This window comes from Hakea prostrata, chromosome 1 (genome assembly GCF_041222555.1).
Source record: "Hakea prostrata isolate BN-2017 chromosome 1, UWA_Hpros_2, whole genome shotgun sequence".
Lineage (NCBI taxonomy): Eukaryota > Viridiplantae > Streptophyta > Magnoliopsida > Proteales > Proteaceae > Hakea > Hakea prostrata.
Window position 1 is genome coordinate 77,356,514 of NC_142600.1, and position 23,091 is coordinate 77,379,604.

At 37.9% G+C, this 23,091-nt stretch overlaps 2 protein-coding genes across 2 annotated transcripts; both read right to left on the reverse strand.

Moving 5' to 3' along the window:
* Nucleotides 1-2,624: 2,624 nt before the first annotated feature.
* Nucleotides 2,625-4,054, reverse strand: LOC149030233 (transcription factor bHLH118-like). Its single transcript, XM_089152577.1, has 3 exons — nt 3,561-4,054; nt 3,089-3,475; nt 2,625-2,973 (listed from the first exon to the last, which is right to left on the reverse strand). The coding sequence occupies exons 1-3, from the start codon at nt 3,903-3,905 to the stop codon at nt 2,905-2,907; spliced, it is 801 nt and encodes a 266-aa protein (XP_089008703.1). The 5' UTR covers nt 3,906-4,054; the 3' UTR covers nt 2,625-2,904.
* Nucleotides 4,055-10,560: 6,506 nt separating this feature from the next.
* LOC149030234 (receptor-like serine/threonine-protein kinase At2g45590) lies at nt 10,561-13,110 on the reverse strand. Its single transcript, XM_089142534.1, has one exon. It carries the CDS (start codon nt 13,107-13,109, stop codon nt 10,959-10,961), a length of 2,151 nt encoding a protein of 716 aa, XP_088998660.1. The 5' UTR covers nt 13,110; the 3' UTR covers nt 10,561-10,958.
* Nucleotides 13,111-23,091: the final 9,981 nt, after the last annotated feature.

Consider the following 23,091-nt stretch of genomic DNA (forward strand, 5'->3'; position numbering starts at 1 on the left):
GAATAATGATGCTCTTGGCTCTACATAGTTTCATTGTAAACCTAACGGGTTACTTCCAATTATGTAAATCAGTAGTTCAAACCGCACTCAAAAGTAGGAGGTTTCAAGTCGTAAGAAAATTTCCATTTTTATAGAAATTCTTGTATAAATAAGGATGGAATCTCCAATTATAGGCTCACCATCTTCACAGTGTATGAGACAAATGTATAGATTTCGGTTGGAGTCAGTATTCTTTGGTAACGAATCTAGCCTCTGTTTTTTTAATGGCTGAGCAAGTGAAAGCGTTTCACTGTTTTTATTTGTGTGAGTATGTTGGATATTTATAATGGAACTCCACCTAGACTCACTGAGGTCAGGACTGGAATTCATCTTAAGAATTGCTCTATGTTTGGTATGCATTCTCAGAATAGGTTCCAAGTCTAGAATGCATTTTGAAACTCAAATCTTCTCCAGTTTCTTACTTCAATTCATAATGTGTCTCAGATTGATAATCTATTCTGAGAATGCATACGCGCTACATGAACTTCGTGAAATCAAGCCAGTTTTCTTAAAAGCCAAGCTAGCTAGGCGTCTTTTAAGGTGAAAAATGATGTAGAGTAGAAAGATGCTGGGAAAAATGGCTTTGTTATGGAGTGTGCATGCAGTTCCTACCACCATTTCTAGCCAATAAAATTGGTAATTCATTTCTTTTTATGTCAATAAATATCCTCATGAACTTTTTCATTTTCCAAAGTATCTTTTGATCATATTCTATTCCATTGGCTGCCAGTAGAGTAGTAGGAATATTCTTGCCACCCCCTCTAAGACAAAAATCTCTCTTCACTAGTACATAAGATTAAACTAATTTCATGTCTAGTTGATATTTACAAGTTCATACCTATTGTGCTGGAATCACTCTCCCCTCAGGCAAGGATTTAAAATATGTGAATGAAGTTCCACTGCATGCAACAAATCAATAGATTAAACAAAGAAATAAGATGGAATGTCCTCAGATTTTGTCAATATATGAATCAACTGATGTGTCTCTGTTGAAAGGTTCTCAAATGTGTATAAACACACTGACCGAAACTGAGTAAATCACTTAGTAACATTTTCTTCATCCTTTGAGATGATACATTTGTATGCATAACTTAACTCCCAACCCACAAATACATCTTAAACTATGCAATTAAGTTAGAACCTACTAATTAAAGTTCTAATTTGATCCAAAAAATCACATATCGGTTAACTTGGTATTGACTGGAGAGGAGTTCAGATCACTTATTGTATTTTACTACTAATACGGAGAGGGGACATTTAAAGTCTCCACTCATATGAGTATGAGACTCACATTGTCCCTACCTTACTCAGGCATGTTATGACTGTGTCTATATGGGTGCACAAACAACCTGAGTGGAGAAGATCTAGACTTGAGATATCTATGCAAACAAAAGGGCAAGTGTTGAGTTGGGAGGAAAGAAAATAGGGCCAAGGAGCTGAGCAATAGAACAACAAATTGGAAAATTTTGGCTCCATGGAGGACACCTCACCTCCTTTTCCACAGGAAACCCAAGTCTTCATTCAGGATCATCTCCATTAAATAGGAACCCTAGCAGTTATTATAATTTAATAACTTTTCTACCTAGCTTGTAACTTCTATATCTTTCACTAATATTAGCTCTTAAACTAAGTTACTCAGTTTAACCTAAGTTCTAAAACCCAGCTCCTTATCCCAGAAAGCTCTGTGGTGTCTTGGTCTTTAAAGCTTCTTTAATAGTGTACTAAAATTTTCAAGCTAGCAACCTACAAGTGTTGGAATGATTCCTGGTTATGGAGAGATTCAAGGTCTGGATTATATGCTGAGGCTGGAAAAATACATGCATCATGGGTTGCTCCATAATATACCATTGCTAGATATATCTGACACCTACCAAATCTTCACATGGGACTTTATTTCACTTTCTGACAGTGTGATAGCTATACTTATTGATTTGTCCTACCATTAAAATAAGACTGGCCTTAAAGGCAATGTTAGGTAGAGAAGATATGGGAAGATATGAGCCAGGGACACTATAATGGAGATGCTATAGACAAGTAGTTTCTTCTATGACCATGAGGAATTGAAATCTGCAATGATAAAGAAGAAACAAGAACTCTATGCACATATGATTTTCATCAGATTGGGAAGTTGGAACAAATCAAAAAAACTAGTTAATAATAACAATAAGAATAATAATCCTCCTTAGCTAGAAAATATAGAATCCTTTCATGGATCATCGTAATCCAAGAGGGAAATAAATTATTCAATAGACTAATGAACATAACTGGGTGTTTAGTATTTTATAACCATCATTAGTTAACTTACCAGCTTCATCTGACCTGAGAAAACTTTACATTTGATGTCCGCAGGTCTTCTCGGCTAGCTTGAGTATGAGAAAGGATGAGAAACTAGTGCCAAAAATCACAAGCGCAGGTTCTAGTTGTGCGGATGGAAGACTCAAGTAATGAACTTGAAAATCCTTTCCCAGTATTTAATGACAAGAATATTAATATTCCTGCATGCAATTAATATTTTCCATATGGCCACCATCTTCAGAGAGAACTGGTTAGGGTATGGAAGAATCCAAGCCACTGTGTGGGTTTCAATTCTTATCTAAAGATTCAAGTAGAAGAAAGCTACGTACATAGGGAAACATTGACAGAAATCCAAAGAGATCTACAAACTACAAAACACACTTTCACCTTTTGAAATGTCGAGGTGTGAGTGGTGGTGATATATACACATATGTCTACAGGAGAAAAACACTGTAGGAATTCAGAAAACCAAGCAGAAAAGGAGAAGTTAAACCTTCCCAGATGAGAGAAATTGAGGGGGGAAGAGCCAGGTGTCGATCAAGGTCGTTTCATGGAACACTAATTCGAGGATCATGGTGCAATCAAATCAGTCAGTATCTGCTGCAGGCTGGGTAGATCTATAGTTGTGAGATCGCCGACCTGTATTCACATTGGTGACATTATTTTGTACCCTACACAGAAACCCTAAATTTGGAAATTCAGTCAAAGTTGAAAGAAAGGAAAAGAAAAGATGGCTTGATTTGATAGTTAGTACCTCGGAAAGAATAGTGTGAATTGATCTCTCATTTCTTGTAGTAGAAAGGCAGCTAATTACACTAAACCCATGATCGACCAGAACTCTCAGCACCCTTGACAATGGAAGAAACTCACCATTCCTCAAACCACAGCTAATAATAACTTCCACTCCATTCAAACAAGGCTGGACAGTGACAAGGTAATCAGGCAGAGAATTGCCGGCGACCTCGACGTCCGCAGCGCCTGAATTAGGTATTGTTCTTAGCCAATCTCTCTTAGCACCAAGTTGTTGAATTCTCTCACGCAGGTCTTTTATGTAACTTGTAGCACCGTTCATGTGATCAGAAATAGCTCGCTTTCCCTGCAAGATTTTGTAACCAGGAGTTCGACACCCCCTAGTAAACAGCTAAATTATAAGGAACCCAGATCAAAATCCCTGAAGAAGCAAAGAAAATAATAAAAGGAGAAGCTTTATATTGAGCGTATCCCACCTTGATATACTCTGAAGGGAGAAGTGATCGAAGCTGAGCATAAAGACTAGCCATTTCTTGCCTCCTTTGCCGCTCCAACTCTCTGTGCATAATTTTTTTCTTAATTTTCTCGTTACAGGTTTCATCAATGGAGTTGGGAACTGTTGGGTTTTGCCATCCCTCTTCTCTTGTTGTATGAAGATGATTGAAAGGGGGCTCAGTGATCAGAAGCATGTCATGTGGTGGGTTTATGTGTTGCAGGTCTGGATGAGAAGATGAAGCTTGGAAGAACAGCTCATCGCCTTGTTGGAAAGGAGAGATTGGATTTGGGGGGATGAAATCCATGCGTTTGGGTCTCTCACCCATCTTTATAATTATGGGAAGATATCTATGTGGACATGGAGGGATGGGAGGGAGGGAGTAGGAAGCAGGGATATGTTAGGGCTTATAACATCTCTCAGGATTGAGTTATGTTAATTAGAGAGTTTCTTGAGAAGAAGATCTCCTGCGATATGCTCTAGATTTCACAGACAATATCTCACCTTCTCCCCCTTCCAACCTCTCCTTTTCTTTTAAACATTTTAAAAGGTGAGCAGGCCAGACCTGCCTTGCCTTGCCTGTGAGATACTAAATGGTAAACCATGCTCTCCTGTTTGGGAATTGATGGGCAAAGCCCCAAATCCATTCATCATGTTTTGGACCCATGCTACATTTTCAAGCACCCATAATTATATATAGATGGGATAGGAATCTGAATTACATAATGTTATGACCGGTTCGGCCGAACAAACCAACTTGATCCCGAACCAACCCAACCAGGTTGCAATGTCCCAATAGCAAGCTTATAAAAAAATTTAAAGGAGTGAGAATCAAGGTTGATATCAATAAGTTGGTTTGAACCGGTTTTGGTTGGGTTGTGAATCAATTTCGGTTTCTTGCAACACATTGTCATCATAAGATACGGTTAAGGCATTGAAACGGCCATGAAACGACAAAGTGGGCCTCTTATAAAAGGGCTAATTTGTGAAACAATGCATTAGGTCATTGGCTTTTAAGAAAAGCAGTTTCCAACCATATCATGCAAGGAGATCAGCTAGGGTATATACCGAAAGATTGAGTAACCATTAATATAGTTTATCCAAAAGAAAAAGAAATAAAAAAATAATAACCATTAATATATGTGATACAAAAAATTCAAAAGGGTATAAATGTAATAGTTTGTAAATTTAGGGGATATATATGTAATTAAGTTCCCTCCAGTCAGTGATTTATTTTTTCCGACTCGGGGGAGGAAAGCGATTTTTTAAATTTCCTTAGAGAGATCGATCCTTTTGGCCTCTCTCCACATGTGAAAAATATCAGTAGTTGACCCCTCTAGTTTGAGAAAATTTTTAACAAGTAAATATAATGTATAGAAAGGTTGTTGTGAGTAATTTAGCTTCTAGGGTATCGAACAAATTCGTTGAAACCGAGGCGTCACTACCAAGATTGAGGAACTGAAGAAGGATTTGAAGCTTGAAGTGTAGTTTCATGAATTCAATTTGGGCCTCTTGATGTTAAATTCTAATTCCACCCTGGATCTAACACTCCAAAATAGAGACATTTAAACGTTGACACCCTCACTTTATCTTTGAAAAGAATGTGTCTTCATTGTTAGAGGTACAACTATAAAGACCATTATGTATACTCTTATATATAACCGCGGGTGGGGGATACCTCATTTGTCATTCTCCTCAGACTTATTCTCCAATAACTTTTCACGATTTCCAATTGAACTTTAATCTCTATTTTTCTATTATTTTTAATATAATAAAAATATTTAGATAATCTCATACAATTGAAAAAGGGTAATTTTGGATTTTAAAAAATAATAATACTAATGACGATTTAACAGCATTCAGTAACAAAATAGACTAATTTGTCCAATGAAGTCCAACTTTGAGTTGTCTCTTTCTTTCTAAAGATAAGGTGGGAATGTCAGTGTTTAGAGGCCTCTGCTTTATCGCGGCATTTTACTCTATACAATTTTAAGATATAATTTTAAATACTTATTATTATTATTCAAGATTAACAATATCAAAGAGATCTCTAGTGACATGAAAATTGCCTCAAATCTTAATGATAGCAAACGGATTTGCCTTATAATTAGGGTTTGATGTAACCTTTACACTGTCATCTGGTACATAAGATATTGAATAATATAATTGAATTATTAACTAATTAGCAAAGAATTAATCATAAAATGTGTATCTCATATACAAGGTCATGTAGTACATCTAGTCACGTGAATATTGTGATAAATTGGATTAATGTGTCCAATGAAAGTCCAATTTTGAAGTATCTTTTCTATTGAAACCTCTGACCTTAGATTAAATTACTCTATATAATTTTAAAAATTGGTATTGTTTGAGATTAACAATATAAAAGAGATCTGCAATGGTGTGAGAATTGCCTCGAATCTTGTTGATTACCAAGTGGATTTGCCTTATGATTAGGGTTTGGTGTAACCTTTATACTGTCATGTACTACATAAGATATCAAATAATATAATTAAATTATTAATTAATTAGTAAAGTATTGATCACAAAATGTTTATCTACTAAGGTCATATAGCACATTTGATTACGTGAATATAGTAGTAATACTATAAGAAAAAAATACATAGTGCATTACAGGTAAGAGAACATATAAAGAAAGGACAAAAGATCCAGTAAACTAATCCAACGATCTTAAATCCTCAAAAAGGAAGGTGTAATCATTTGATTCAAAGAACTTAATAATTAATCCGTATTTAGCAAGTATTAATCTAAATGTCTCCCCATTACATGGCTTTTAGACCAAGAAACATTAGTTAAACATGATTATTTGTTTTTTTTTTTTTTCTTTTTTCCAAGTTAGAGATTTAGTGTGATCTCAACCCTTTATTTGGGATTTTTTTTTTCTTTTACTAAGGTGTAAAAATGTAAAAGGATGATTCACTAGTTACTTGATTATTTCATAAAAGACAAGTTAGATCTACAGAAAAGCCAAATGGAACTAGTTAAAGTTTACTAATTGATGATTAATAAGTTCCTCTACTCTTTACTTCTAGATTGTAACCTAAAATTTAAAACTAATTAATACCATTTCAAATAGGGCAAAGACCAATGCTGGCTGTTTGTATTAATTGTAATCTGGTTCTGTAAAGGTCCCCACCTAACCCCTGATTTAAGACAAAGGTGTTTAATTAGTGGATAACCTTGATTTCCCATAAAGTATGTGTTATTTAATTGGCCCATTAAAGTAGATATATGCTTAAGTTCTCAGTCCGGATCTTCTACCATGATGGATAGAGATCTGTGTTTTCTTCACATTTCTTCACCACATATCAAGAGGGTGTCCACCTCTAGTTATTCATATTAGAATTCAAGGATGGACATCCCTCCTAACGTATGGTGGTAATGTGTGAGAAGGAAGCACTGGCTTCTATCTATCTAGGTAAAGAGTTCGGATTCTTTAAGTTTAGGGTTGCAACAATACCAACCGATCAAGTTTTGTTTTTGAAATATTGGTTTTAACCTTGAATACCCTAGTTTGACCTGAAAGGACCTTTGGAATTTAGATCATTTTAAAGACTTAAGTGACTCTCGAATCCATTGCAGATTTAACTAACTTTTGATATGTATACTGACATCATGCTTCCATCATCTTTTTTATATTATGGGTTATCAGTGCAGCATAAATGAAGATGCTAAGATGGATGAATGGCAAAACTAAGAAGGATAAGATAAAGAATTATTATATTAGAGTTGGTCTCAAAGTTGTTCCCATAAATGATAAGTTTTGAGAAAGTTGTTTAAGTTGGCACACCACGTTCGACGAAGACCTATAAATGTCCTTGTATAGAGAAATGATAAAATCTAAACTGGAAAAATTAGAAGAACTAGGGGTATACCTAAGATAACCTTAAGAGAAGTTGTGACAAATGATATGCTGAGCTTAAACCTTATTTCTAGTATGGTTTCAAAGAGAACTGATTGTTAGACAAGAACTCATGTAACTGACACCATTTAGTTGAGACAAGACTTGTTGTTGTTGTTATTGAACTATGAAATATGTGGGCAATACCAATTTGCAAAAATTGTCCATTTCTTTCACGACTGCCTGCGTACTAATCCTGTCATCGAACTAAAAAGTTGGGCGAGATTATGCTATCGAGCTAGGGCAAGATGCCACATTCAACCCGATTCTCATTCATTACTAGAATATTTTGACCCTCACCATGTTATAACTTGACACATTCCAATATATATGGAGATGATTAATGATTAAAATTATGTTACAACATCCATATTATTATATTAAAATTATGTTACAACATCCATATTATTAACTAATTAAGATTGGCTACATAAATTTGCAAGAGGCTTTGATACAGAGAGAAAAAAAAAAAAAAAAAAGTTCCACACAATGAAAAAACAAATGGAAGAAATTTAATGAGACTAAATATGGGACAAGTCAACATAATAGTCAAAACAGCATCCGAGGTAAAAGGGGTACACCACCCTATGTCCTCCAAAAACAACGCATATTAATTAAGATTGAATAAATTGAGAAACAATAAAGGTGCCCATTTGTCTTAAAGTGACATCAAGCTAGGGTTTGGACCACAATAGAAATGGATCCAAAACAAATTAACTTATCTACAATATCCATGCGTTCAACAAATCTCAAAGGAGATATGGATAAATATCTTAACTAAACAAACCAAACAACAACATCATCAAAGCTCAAATGGTGTTTTTTTAAACTTATTTCTCCCAAAAACTAATGGGTTAGTTAATGTCATTTATGGAGATCACAGAGAATGTTACACTTTACTCCCATTAGTTAGACTATTACTATCATATTTTACTGGAAATTCACTTACCCTTTCTTGCTTCATTAGTTTTCTGGGCCAGAAACAGTGCAGTAGTTTATTTTGATTATGGGCTATCTAATCTTATCTTTACTAACTCATAATCTTACAAAAGGAGGCTGAAATTTTTATCAAGAACTAAAACCAAACATGACTTAGAATTTCAATAATCGAGGTAGTAAATGAATAATATTTCCCAGCATTTCTAATTTTTCTCTCCCTTAAGCTCTTTAACTTGATTTGTTCTGTATGGTTCTTGACATTGGATATTGGGAAGAACATGAAATAACAAAGTACTTGTTAGGAATCATGAGGGCCAAAGTAAATTAAATTTATCTGGTGCTTCTTCAGGTCTCACTTTGTCTAGGAAATGCACTGAAGTAGTAAAATTGTTTGTATTGTGGTATTTATCTTTCCATGAGTTCAATGCTACTATATGCTATCTTCTAGTAGTAATAGACTCAGGAGTTTTTCTGGGGTTCTTGTTGGTTTTGAATAGTTCAGCAATATACCATTTGATCTTTGTAACAGACCCAGACGCATGAAAAAACAGTATCTGCTGCATTTTAGAAGACAGAAAGGAGAGAAAGAAGAGCTCAAGGTTGGAGAAAGACTAATCTTAACCATAAACCATATGCATTTGTAATCTTATCCATGAATTCCATAAATATGACCTCTGCACACCTTCCAAGTTCCATCAAGTCCTCACTCACCTTGTTTTTATATCACATTTGTTTTCCCTGATTTCTTATGTCCAAAACATAACTTGATATATCCTACAAACACAAAGATGATTCCCTTTGAGTTGTCTTTCATATGAATGTTGGATCCTTGTCCTCCAATCAGCTCCCATACCTACTTTCCTGAATTCAAAATTGAACATTCAATGCTCATTTAATATCTCCTTCCCATCCTCACGGGCTGCTGCCTTCACTTCAGCATGGTGATTCCTACCCCTGATTCCAATCATGCATTACCACAAGTAAGCATGAATGCTGGCAGCTCCCTAAAAATACATATTTGAAGATCATCTTCCATCTTCTAAGTATGGAATTTCTGAAGTCTAAACTACAAATTGGCATCTTCTATCCTTTCATTCACATTATCACATTGGATTCACCAAATGCCAGTGGAAAGCATTTGCAGGTCCTTGCTCAGATTTAAAGGGAACTTCGACAATTAAATGAATTAACAGGTTGTTTAGTTTCATATACAGAAAGTGATTCAAGGAGCTAGAGACAGAAGTAATCAATGATGATCACTAATTAAAGACAAAAGATGCAAGGGACTAGCAAACATAGAGAACAACCAAGACAAAGATCCTTTGATTCCAACCAAAATGTGACAGAGTTGTACACACAGCTGCTCAAGTGAAGAAGCAATAAACCATTTAGTTCAAAGACCCACCTGCCCAAAAATGAGACCAAGAACAAGAAAAGAATAATTGCCAAACAGTTTCACAGCTGTTAGAACAGAAACAACAAAGGTTCCCCCCCCCCCCCCCCCTCCCCTGTCTCAGCCCTTTAACAGTAATCTGTTGTTTAGCTTTAAACTTCTTGATCAAAAGAGATTTCCTGTAAAAGTACATCAGTAAATGTTGTATAGCTTACAAGGGCCGATGAAGAATGGACTTTTAGATTAGCTAAACTAGCCTTTCTTTTTATCTCTTTGGTTGTTGTCCCCATTATAGAGTAACTTTGTGGATGTGCAAAATTCTAGGTTATCATCATGGAGAATGTTGTGCTTAATGCAGAAAAAAAAATATTGATTAAGGTCATCCATTTTGTAAACAGAGACCAGTTTTGATAAGTAAATAACTCCAGGTGCAGTTTCAGTTATTGGAAATTATACTTTCTCATGACAGAATTTTGCCACGAAATGAGAACCAGATTTTTCCCAGAATTTGAGTTGCTGCAATGTCCAAAGATTTCAAATCCAAGCCCTTCATGGATTATGAAACTCTGATATAATTATTGCCATTACAGAAGACCCTGGCATGGCAGAAATCTACATGGGATGCTTTCCCATGTGGCCATGTCCATTGATGCAAAATCTATCCATCGAAGCTAACAACAAACCTAAGAGCTTTTCAAAAGCAACGAGTTTCCAAAAGTATGCAGGAACTGAACAGAAATCAAACAGCAATTAAACATAGACAAAAGGTGAATAATTAACTTGAAGGGTACCCTCACAGTATGAACAATGATTGATTATTGAAATTTTCACTTTTGATCCTGCACCAGATAATGAAATTCAGACTAGTGTTGATTGAAGGGCAAGAAATGAAAGAAAAATGGGTTTCATTCTGTTTTTCTGCAGAAGGGGTGGGGGGATGAGAACTCTCTTTGTATGATACTGAAGAACATAACTGAACAGAAAAGACCCATAATTCATTCATGAAATATATACTCCCTTGGGTTCTCTTTTCCCTGTTTCTTTACAAGAAATTAAGAAAGAAAAAATGCCTATAGAGGTACAAAATGGGATTTATCTCTTCGCCGGGAGGAAAATAAAACAGTAACTCACCGGACCTGCTTCCTGGATTTGAATGGAAAATTACAGGGCGGTGAAGGGGAGAATTCAAATGGCAGATGGGGTGGCTCAGACTCACCGGAAAGCATGGCTACAATATCTTTCATAGAAGGGCGATGCAGGGGCGAGCGTTGCAAGCAAACGAGGGCGATTGTGATGCAGAGAAGGGCTTGTTCTCGATCTAGAGACTGAATGGATGGATCAACGAGGTCCAGAAGCTTTCCAGTGCGAGCAAGATGACGAGTCCATGAAATTAGATTAGCTCTTTCGAACTCAGACATTGGTGAACCAGTTACCTGGAGAGGACGACGCCCTGCGATGAGAACTAACAATAGAACCCCGAAGCTGTACACATCGCACTTCTCTGAGAGCTGCCCACCACCGCCGTACTCGGGGGCGATGTAGCAAACAGTGCCTCTCATGCTGGGAGTGCTGCTGACACCGCCGCTCTTGGGAATCTCTCCGCTCGCCCAGTCCACGCTGTTCCGGCGACCACCATTCCGAAACTCTCCGCTGAGCCCATCTAACCACCAATCCGTACTGCTCCGACTACGTTTTCCACGGTTCTTCTTCCTCTTCTCAGGGACTAAATCTTCATCTTTCTGCCACCAAAGTTCACCTGCAGAACTACCACCACCTCTGGATCTGGGGGGTTTTCTCTTATTTTTCTTGGCAAGTTCTTCACAGTACTCCTCTCTCCACCACTCTCGCGGCTGTCTATTTTTTTCCTTCTTGGGGACATTCTCCTCGTCCAAGCAATTCCACCACTCCATACGCCTCTGTTTCTTCCTTTCTGGCTTGGCAATGGGTTTCAGCGAAACTGTACCATTAGCCTCATCGGCAGGAGCTGAAGCAATAATCCAATCGCTCTTGGGTCTGTCCTTCTTAATCTCACTCCCAATCCACTCCATCACATAGTCCTTGACGCTCCCTGAATCAGAAGCACCTCCGCCATTTTCCTGACGCCACCACCAATCCTTCCCTGCCAAACTCTTCTTCCTTCCCCTCGGGTTCTCTCCCCCGCCAACTGCATCCTTGCTACTCTCAACACTGAATTTATCGAAATATCCCTCCGAAACGCTCGTCTTGTCCAAGATCTCCGACGGTGAGGCCTCTGCAAAAAAGGTCGTTTCTGGTGATGCATCAGTATCAGAAATCCTCGTAAAACAATCAGGAGACCGCTCCACAACGACATTGGCGTCTTCGCAAGTGGTCGTCACGCTGTCAGTCTCTTCAAGTATAGATCCATTCTCGTCGCCTCCATCCGCTGCATTAATCTCCGAATTTTTCCCCTTCGATCCATTTTCCCTCTTAATCTCGGGGGCATCACCCTCCGGAACCTCCAGGACAACAGCATCACAGTTCTCCTCAGTCTTCAATCGAGCGAGACCGAAATCAGCGATCTTGGCAGAGAAGTAACTGTCCAACAAGATATTACTGGGTTTAATATCGCCATGAATCACCGGAGGATTACAGACGATGTGAAGAAACTCAAGACCTCTAGCAATGTCGAAGGCAATGGCAAACCGCTTCTTCCACTCCATCAACTCTGGAAGCTTGCAATCAAGCAGAGCATCTTGCAAGCTCCGGTTATGCATAAGTTCATAAACAAGCAGCATCCGTCGACGCTTGCGGTCACAAGAGTAACCCAGAAGGGACACAACACGGTCGCAGTCGATCTTTCCGGCGAGTGACAACTCGTTCTGGAACTCCCGTTCTCCCTGTAACGACCCAGAATCCATAACCTTAACAGCGATTTCTTGGCCTGTGGGGAGGGTACCACGGTAAACAGAACCGAAGCCACCTTTGCCTAATCGGTTTGAGGAGGAAAATGAAGAAGTAGAGCGACGGAGAAGATTATAGGAGAAGCGTTGAGGAGGCTTTAGATCAGCAGGTACTGTTCTTTTCCGGGTTAATTTGCGAAACAGAATCGCAAGACAGAAAAGAACGATTAGAGAAGCAGAGACACCGGCAATGGCTGGGATGAGACGAGAACTGATATGATGTTGGTTATCTTGAAGTTGGGTTGCTACAGAAACTTGAGAATCAAGTGGAGGCAGCGGCGGCGGCGCTGGTGGTGCGGTGGCGCTGAGTGACAGAAACGGCGGAAACGACGGTGACGGAGGTTGGCGTGAAGGCATGGCTGGCGGAAGCGAACAAATGAAACGATCAAGTGACATAAATCTACATAACTAACTGGCGAGTGAGGTCAGTGTGGTGAGTTGTGATTGGGTGGATAAGAGAGTGTGAAATCACCGTAATAGCCCGAGTCGATGACACTGTGGAGGAGAAGTCAAGTAAGGAGGAAGGACTAATGGGTAATTCGGTAATTTTTATACTATATTGACTTTGCCTGTTTGCCTTCGAAGCGAGGGTTCTTACGGGTTAGAGAGAAGTCGTTCTCGGATTCGGGTGCGTCATCCGAGGCCCACGGCCCACCCAAAGTGGGACTTTACCACTTTTTTTAAATTTTTACTTTTGGAAATTGACTTTACACATTTTTTCCTGGAAGAGACGTCGGGTTTAGGGTTGTAGCAGTGTAAGTATTAAGTAACACCTAGGCCCTAACTCCTAAGGATAGTTGTTGCCTGTACCCGGACCCAGACCCAGTACCGAATTCGTCTCGGATTCGGAGCCGGAGGAGAAACCATGGGAGAGACCGAGAGAGGAGGCTTTGGCGGGGCCCTTGAGTTAGAGTTAGAACGCATTTCCAAATAAAGTCGAGACCCGTGAATTTTGTGATATTTTCGAGATGAGACTGAGAGTTGAATTTGAATTTATCGGGAAAGGAAAAAGGTGCATTTCTCGTGGAAGCAATTAACAGACAAATCATGCGGTGGGACCTGTCTCACTTCCACCAGCTTGACTTCCGAGACCGCTAGATTCGGCCGTTGAGGGAAGACTTAAGTGTAACGGATACACTTTAACCTTTTCTCCATAGTCCATATCATCCTGTCTCTTATTACTCTCGGATATCGTCATATCACCTACCCATCCCATCAGGTAGGGAGCTATTTATAAGGATGTAAATAGATAATCGATAACTGCTCCTAAATTTGCATTTACATTCATTTAAATGTATTTGAAATTGTTGAAAAAGTTACGGTCTGAAATGTGTCTTCCTCCTTTCAGCGTCATCTTTTATGATATAAGACAACACTTCAAGTAAAGAATGATGAGAGAAAAAAATTTCATATGTAGATGGGTAAAGCCCAGCCAAAAAATTTGCTCCAGTATTAAGCTCACAGACAACATGATGAAGCCTATATTGGCATAACCGTCTCAATGAGTCTCGGATTTCACAGACATCCTCTGTTGTATACCATGGTATGGTAAACCTACCTAAAATCATCGCAATAGCACTCGATGAATCAGAATGAATCTGGACTCTCTGGATAGAATGTTTCAAAGCTAGTACTAGTCCTCAACGAATGGCCGTGAGCTCCATGCAAAGAACATTTGTTTCCAGACATATACCAGCAGCAACGAAGATAACTTCACCCATCTCATTTCTCGCAAGAATCCCATATCCTCCTTGATTCCCCATGATAGAGCCGTCACAATTGAGAGAAGCCCATTCCGCAGATGGCTTATTCCAAGTTAGAACATGTGGTCTTGAAATCCTATATTGCATCTTGATCTTCCAACGATGAAACAGAGACCGATTGCACTCATTATCTATGACTGGAATTTTTGTCCCAAGGAATCTCAACCTCGTATCATGAGGCCAGATAACTTCATGTGCACTTTGCATAGAAAAATGACCAGAGGAAGTATGTAACCATATGAGGGAATCCTGTTGAAGCCGCTGCCATTTTTTGGTTGTCTTGATCTACTCCCATCTATTACATAATAAAGGATCATTGCAAGGGTTGAACCATTAATTGGTGGCATAAATGATTTTAGATACTGCATCATGATGTCCACGACCAATGGCTTCCACAATAAGGTCATTTGTCTTGGCAATCGGACCGTTTGGAAGCCATGGGTGATGCCATAACATAACTTGATTCCCATCTTTAATCAGCAAACAACTGCAAAGTGTAAGAGTAGAACGAAAGTTCAGAATAATCTTGAGGGTATGTGAACAGTCCCGGGGAATATGCATAGACCAAAGAGTCGTAGCTAAACCATCTCTTGCGAACATACACACACCAATTTGTTGGAACTTTAGAAGCCAGACACCAAGTATGGCGAAGAAAGGCAGTTATGTTCCTAAGTTCAAGCCTACGTAATCCCAACCCGCCTTCTTTAATAGGCTTACATACCTCTTGCCAGGAAATTCGGTAGGATCCCACACCAGAAGTACCCTTCCATAAGAATCTACAAAATATGGATTTGAGGCGGTTGATAATGGCCTTGGAGAAGGCGAGGACGCCAATCCAATAACTCACAATACCACAAAGAACTGATCGAATGAGAGTTAAACGGCAGCCATATGAAAGAGTTTTGTGGTGCCATCCTTCCAATCGCCGCTCAATTTTCTCAATTAAAGGAATAAAATCTTCACCACGAAGTCTCTTAGACGAGAGGGGAATACCAAGACACTTAACCAGGAAGGTGCCATGACTTACACCTGCTGAAAGCAGTCAACTATCAAAATTTGACTACATCATCAAATTTATATTTAACGGTCCAGATTAAAAATTCAAGGGTAAATTTAAAATAAAAAAAAAATAAATTAAAAAAAAAAAACCCCATGTTTGTCTGTGCGTCCACACATTCTCCACTAGCCTGAGGTTAACGTCCAAAAAAAAACACGAAAGAGAGAGAAGGGCAGAGCAAAATTTTTAGATCAAGGTTCCCAAGTTCTGAATCTTTCATCTCTCAAGAAGATGACCATCAAGTATATGTACAGAGCGATCTTTGTTGTTCTTCTAGGGTTCTATCTATTCTGCAACTCCCAAGGGAAGAAGAGGAGGGAGAAGGACAAAGCTTCGAACCATCGAACATGGAAAAAGTTGGCAAATGGAAATTGTGAGAAACTGATATCCGGCAATGGGCCGGCAAATGGAGTTTTTCAAATAACCGAATAGATATCATCGGTCATCCTCCCTCTCGCCAATTGATCGAGCTTTTGATTGATATTGGCCAATTCTTGACCAATATGTGCTAACCGATCTCCGACAATGCGATCATTCCCTCGAGCAACACGATCATTATCTCGAGCAACGCGCTTTGATAGTTGGTGAGTGAGTTCGTACTCCTGCACCCAACCTTGTATTTGAATCGGTCGTACTTCCCTGCGGTCCTTCGAAACGATCGTCTAGCCTAGGAAGCTCTCCAGTTCTCCTAGGATTCTCTTTCTCGCCAATGATCGCCTTCCCGAAAGTTTTGTCCGATATTCTGTTCATCGATCAATCGTTGCTCTCACTGCAACGCACGCCTTTCTGCATCACGATGGTCGGGCGCTTGTGGTATCACCACTTGTCTGGTTAGCACACGAAGCGCCTGACTTACCTCCAACATCTGGAGTTTCAGTTGATCCAGTTGATCTGGAGTAATCCGGAGGATTATTACCTCCTTGACCACCATCTTCCTGCACTTCGTGGGGTCGACTACCCTCTGGAATATCTGGATTGTTTACTCCCAGGAATTTGGACGCCAGCATCTCGCTGGGCCGCAGCAGCCACTGCTGCTGCCGATGATCTAGTCACCATGGCCTTCTGAAACGTTTCCCACAGACGGCTCCAAATGATGCATCCAAAATCTGCTCAGCCCTTAGATCTCCTGAGAATGACCTGCAAAAACAAGCGTCAGACGTGGCCCGACCGCTGGGATCGAGAGTCCACCTCCGAAGGCTAAGTCAGTTGATGAACTTAATCACAAACGGCTCTACTAGAGCACAGAGCTAAGGAATGAATAACGAGAATACGATTCAGATTGTATGTATCTGTGTGTGTTCGTCCTCTACCTTGTGAGTAGGCGATGTCTTATATAAAGTGTACCTTCGAATTTCCTTTGTTGGATGTATTTGAGCCTTTTTCGGATAGTCGTTGGATCTTAACAGATAGATCCGTTGAGTGATAGACTTCTACTAGTTTGGACTAGTAAATGACTCCTATGATAATACGATCGTTATCTGGTGGTTATCCGAATGATAGTGATGAGTGACAGCCACCGAACACTGATAGCCGTCTTTAGGTTGTTTAACCTATTCCGTTCGTATCGGATTAGGACGTGCTTGTGACTGAGCTAGCTTTCTTCCTCAACAAGCTATCTCCTGGATCCGGCTCGCTCGAAAGTGAGTCGATTCCTTTCGTCCCAACCGGAGTTGAGGGTCGAACCAAGATTGAACCAGGTTCGGTTATATTTTCTCCATATCACTTATATATATCTCTATATGAGTTAGAATCCTTTGCCAACAATACAAGCAAAGGATTTCTCAGTTGGCAATACCAACATCTTTTAATGAAAAAGTTTGAAATTTGACTTTCTCTAATGATATATGCAATAATTCATTAATATATACAAAAGCTACAAATCCAACACCCCCCAAAGAATCTTCTACCCATAAGGTAAAAGGGTGATGTTGGTCACGAATCTTTAATCACATGTTTAAGGAAAGAAACCACCTCCTCCCATCTAAATCTTGAATTAAGAAGAGATTATTTCTTCACCATAATCTGTTCTTGATTAAATTTCATTGTAATGTATCGACAATGATGATAAAGTAGGTATAACCAAATTAAAAATTATAGTTAAACTAATTAATTAATTGATTTTTCCAGTTTGAGTTGGTGTGGTTGGTGATTTCTGTTGGAAACACAGAGATGTATCTATATATAAATGGTGTCGACAGAAAAGAGAGAGAGAGAGAAAGAGATCTGTGATTTCCGCAAGCTCTCTACAATGGTGTTTATGATGTGGACCATGTGGTCCTCTGTGCCATTTGTCTTCTAATCCTGTTTGATAAAATAAATCATTTTCTCCTTTTTTGGCTCTATTCCCACCAAATCTTTTGCTTTTCCAACCCGAATCAAAAGCCTATGGAAACATTAATTTTATCTTCCCTTTTGGCTTTTGATTCCTATTCAAAGCTCTTTGTCAACCAAGTTTTCAAAGCATAGGTTTACCCAAATAAAAAATTTCAAAGAAAAGTTTGAGTCAAATTAACCCAAGAAAAAAAAAAGTCAAACAATCTATGATAGGTGAGAATCTATGATAGGTGAGGACCTCCCATATTCCATTGATAACTCACGGATCACCTAATTCTTCCATGTTTAAGAATGTGGCACTTTGAGTAAGGAAGAGACGTCAAAGCATGGACATGGGTCACTATCGGTTTTTGTGGATTGTACTAGAATTCTGGTGGTGCTATACTGACAGGGCCACTGCTTTTCCCAGTAGTTCACAAGGCTAATGATTGCATAGATCAAACTTAAAAGTCCAAAACATTATGTGTCAGAGACACAAGTGTTGGGTTCGGGTGTCTTGTATTCTGTGAATTCATATAATTATAATTGGATTGTATTTGTAGTTGAAACAAAGTTTGGATCAATTATTAAGTCTGGGTTAAAATTATAATTATTATGGGGATGCTACACTGACAATACTTGTCCTAATAGATCAAACTTAAAAGTCCAAAGCATTATATACGGTAGACGCAAGATCGCCACAACTGCATGCCCTTTTTTATGAATAAATAAATAAATAAAACAAAGAATAAGACAATAATTTCATCCAATTTCTTGGTCAAACGAATAAAACATTCAAAAACCAATCAAGTTTTTAAGTTAAAAATGTTTTCTTTTCATGGTGAAAACTTTTATCTTCGAGTTATTAATTTATCTTTTATGGAATTTAGATGTCTGACCAAATTATATGCTCTTCCATTATAATCTTCAGGAAAGAAAGATAATATATATAGAAGAGAAATTTGATTCCAAAAAAATTTAAACTTGTGTCTTGATCTTTCACTTAATCACTTCTTTTTAGTCAATATACATATTAATGAAAAATTTTGAAGCCTATATATATATATCATGTTAAACAGCTAGAATTAAGATTCTCCAATTATGAATAATATAAGAAAGTTCTATACTTTGATTATGTAACAATTGCATTAATATTGAGGTCAATAAGATTGTGTACAAGAGAATTTGACTGAATGACATCCTAATTTATGAGATTTTGAATTATAATTTTACATAATTTTATATTTAAATACGAGAATCATGCATGTCTGTTTGAGTGTATATACATGTTTCTCTCAATTGATTTAGACAAAAGCACTCTATATCGAAGCCAGCTACATAATATAAGTTAGTTTATGTTGTTATTTAATTTATAAATAAAATGTAACTATAAAGAATTATGAATTCACATAACATTTTAAGAAACAAAAATAAACTTCCATGTATAATATCAAATTCAAATTATGATATTTTTTTAAATTGCTTGGAAGAAATTTCTTCTCTTTATTATTTTTTATATTTCAAATTATGATTAAGATATCGAAACATTTTTCTCTCCACTTTAATCACAAGACCATGCTGATATGAAGTCACACCATTCATAACATGGTGAGACGGACTGTAACACACATAATCCTTATTTATTAATATAAAAAAAGAGAGTGTTTGAAATAATATAATATTTTTTATTATCAAATAGTTACATATGCTTGTCGTTTTATATATTTTTTATAATTTATTTGAAAGGCATGAATAAGTAAATCCTCATAAATGATTGACAGTTGATTTTAACAAAACCTAAATAAAGATATTTTTGAAAGACAAGCAAAAATAAATAAATAAAAATTTGAAAGGGAAGGCAAAACAAAGTGAGACTCTTTATCCCTTTGCTATTGACCAAAACTCTTTGGTGGGCTTGGGCTTAAAAGAAAGGACTTTAATGTTACCCACTGGGGTGAAGACTTTTGACTATGAAGGAGTCCCTTTGGACCAAGACCCTCAAGGCCTGGTACTTTTCCAAGGACTCTATTTTTGAACCCAAAATACTTCAAAAAAGAAGGAAAAAAAAAAGATTTTTGGATTTCGAATACCATTAGGAACTGTTTGTTTGCTGGAATAAAGGTGAGGTGGTAAAAAGTTTGAAAAAATAATTTTTTTTCATTAAATCCCAAAAATATATTTTGTTTGGTTTATGAAATGAGAAAGTTGGTAGATAAACTTCCTTAAATTAAGATATGTTTTTCATCTAGTGAGATAACATACTAATTTTCTCAACCTATTGGTTTTTCAAAACTTTAGAAAATAGGTGGAATTGTATGGAAAAGTGTGGAAAATAATAAAGTATGATCCACATTTAACATTTTCTCCACAAAATCCCTTTATTTTCTTTCATTTTTCTCTCACCCTATTACATATGGAGCCCACATGTTTTTTTTTTCTTCCAATCCCTACCTTTACAAACAAGCGGTGCCTTGGGAAATTCCTTCCTATGTTGTTTGGCATGATTCTCAAACATGTTGGGAATGGTGAGAATATTTTTTCTTGTTAGTTTGATGGAGGATGTTAGTCTTTCTAATTCTAATGATGAATGGATTTCTTTAATCAATTCTAATGTGTCTTTCTCAACTTAGTTAGCAAGGAAAGTAATCTTCTAATCTAAGCCAAGTTGGTACTCTTTATCCATCAAGGTAGAGATGTCATGGACCCTCGCACCTTTCTACCACACATTAGAAACAAGCCCCTGATTCTTGACAAGCAAAACGAGAGTTGAGCCCCCCCCCCCCCCCGGAGCATCTCTACTCTTCATAGTAGAGGATTCAACCACGGCTAAGTCTTTCCTCTAACAAATTGAAAAAGGTACTGGGACCACCTTCAAGGTGGTCAAGGACTCCGAAACAGCTTTGTTAGCCCCCAAAGTATAGAAAGGTGCCTAAAAAAGGGTCAATATCTAAACCCCTCTTCAGATAACGAGGGAAATTCCTTTGCCGCACCATCGACCGACCGAACCCCGGGGCAATTGAGTGGTCCTATTGCTGACGGAAAAGGCAAGTTTTCTAGTTCCGTTGGTGGAATTCTTTGGAACCACCCCAAAGTCTTTCCTCTAACAATATTTTGTTTCGTTGGTGGAAATTCTTTTTGAAGCTTAAAAAGATTCATCTTTAGAATTAAAATTTTGCTCCGGCATGTCTTGCATGTAGGTATTCCTGTCAGCGCCAATGTTTCTTGGTGGACCTCGATAATTTGTGGGTATTGTGGGAATTGTGATGAATTCTTTTCATATGACTAGACTAGGTGTATCTGGCTGCTGGAACTCTAGGATTGAAAACTAAGCTTGTCTCCCATCATTCTCTCCTTTACTTGCACCCATCTCTTCTCTGTGACTTGGGTCTCGATGGACCTTCTATGCAATGGATACTTTAAGGGCCTGTTTGGTTACATGAATCTGAGAATTATACCCGTTTGGTAGTAAAAATCTCTAGATTCATGAAATCAGAGATTCACCTTTTATCTGAAATCCGGTTTCAAAAGCTATCATTTCCATTCCAAAATCACGCGATCAAATAGTTTTTTAGGATGAATCCACAGATTTCATTCTACAACCAAACATTTAATTTTATAAATTATGACTCCATAAATTTGAAATCTCCAGACTCATGTAACCAAATAGGCCCTAAATAATTATCATGACTTTTTTATTTATTTGGAAAGTGGGGAATAGGGTTGTGCTTGGTACTTGTTGATCCATTATGGAGCACTAATTGTGTCAATCTCTAGATTTCTTTGCTACAATAATTACCACCTCTTGTAGCAAAGGTGGGGATTTCTTATGTTTTGACCAAATTCGTACCCAAGACCGAACGCCCCCAAAGGCCGAGGGGAACGAAAGGTAAAGATGCCATCCAACTAATGCAAATAGGGAAAGAAACAAAAACAAAACCCACCAGCACAAAAGACCCGAGGCCACACCACGCAAAGGAATGATACCACACCGAAATCAACAAGATCATAATAAAAAGTCATAAAACAATAACACCCCAACACAGGCATGGACGAAGCCACGAGGGGGGAGCAAAACCCAAGATGCAAAAGTGGGAAAAAACATAAAACCAAAACCCGCAACACAAACGGACCCAAGACCAAACACGGACAAAGGAAGATAACCGGACAACAAAACCCCATAAAAAGAAAAACAGAAACCAACCACAGGCATGTTGACTTTGAGGATTAAAACAGAATATAGTGGAAGATTGCTCATAACGAAGATTTCTAAAAAGCCTATCATAAATTATCAGTAGTCCCCCAATACAAACACATAACTTGAGTCTTGAATCATTGGATAGAATTGGTAAGATTGGGTAGAAGAGAGAAACGCAAAGAGTATAAAAATCAAAAAATTAAATGTTTCCGACGAATATGTATATCGCGCCCGGTTTCGTAGCGATTTTCTCCATGGTTTTGACTCAAATTCTTGTACCCAATTTAAAAAGTTGACTCATATCGACATCTTTTGGTGGATGATCACAATGACCTGTTTGTGAAGATTTGTGGTGAAAGTGGAGCAAGCCAAGCTCGGAGCTCACCATTAAACTCGGTTTGTGGAGGGGTTGGGAGGTGGAGTCCCCACAATACAGTAAGACCTTTACCCGATTGGGATTGGAGTCTATATTTATGTATCTTATGTTCACCTACCACATATTATTGTGAGATTTTAAATTTTTGTTTTTTCAATTAGGGTTTTGGGTGAGAGTTCTTGTAACATCTTTCTTGACGATTAGTTGTAAGGTCTCCTTCTATTCTTCTTCTACATAGTAGAAAAACTCTTCTTCAATGCCCGTGGACATAGCATACCACATCGGTGTGTGAACCATATTAAATCTCTGTGTATTTTTGTTTTTGTTTATTTTTTGATTTGATATTTCATAGTGTTTGTTCCAGTATAAAGTATAAATTCTATTTATTCTAATATATTAACGTGTGCCTCTGTTCATAAAGTCATAATCATGATTGGAAAAGTCGGGATGGGCTTTTACCACTTTTTGGAGGCCAAAGATTAGCAATTTTTGGAAGGGCATAGAGATCTCACACAACTTGTCTCATATCAAATTGATAAAATATAGTAAGGGGTGTAAATGGATAATCGAAATCCACTTCTAAATTCGCATTTGCATCTGTTAGGCGATAATCGAGTCCATCCGGTTATTAATAG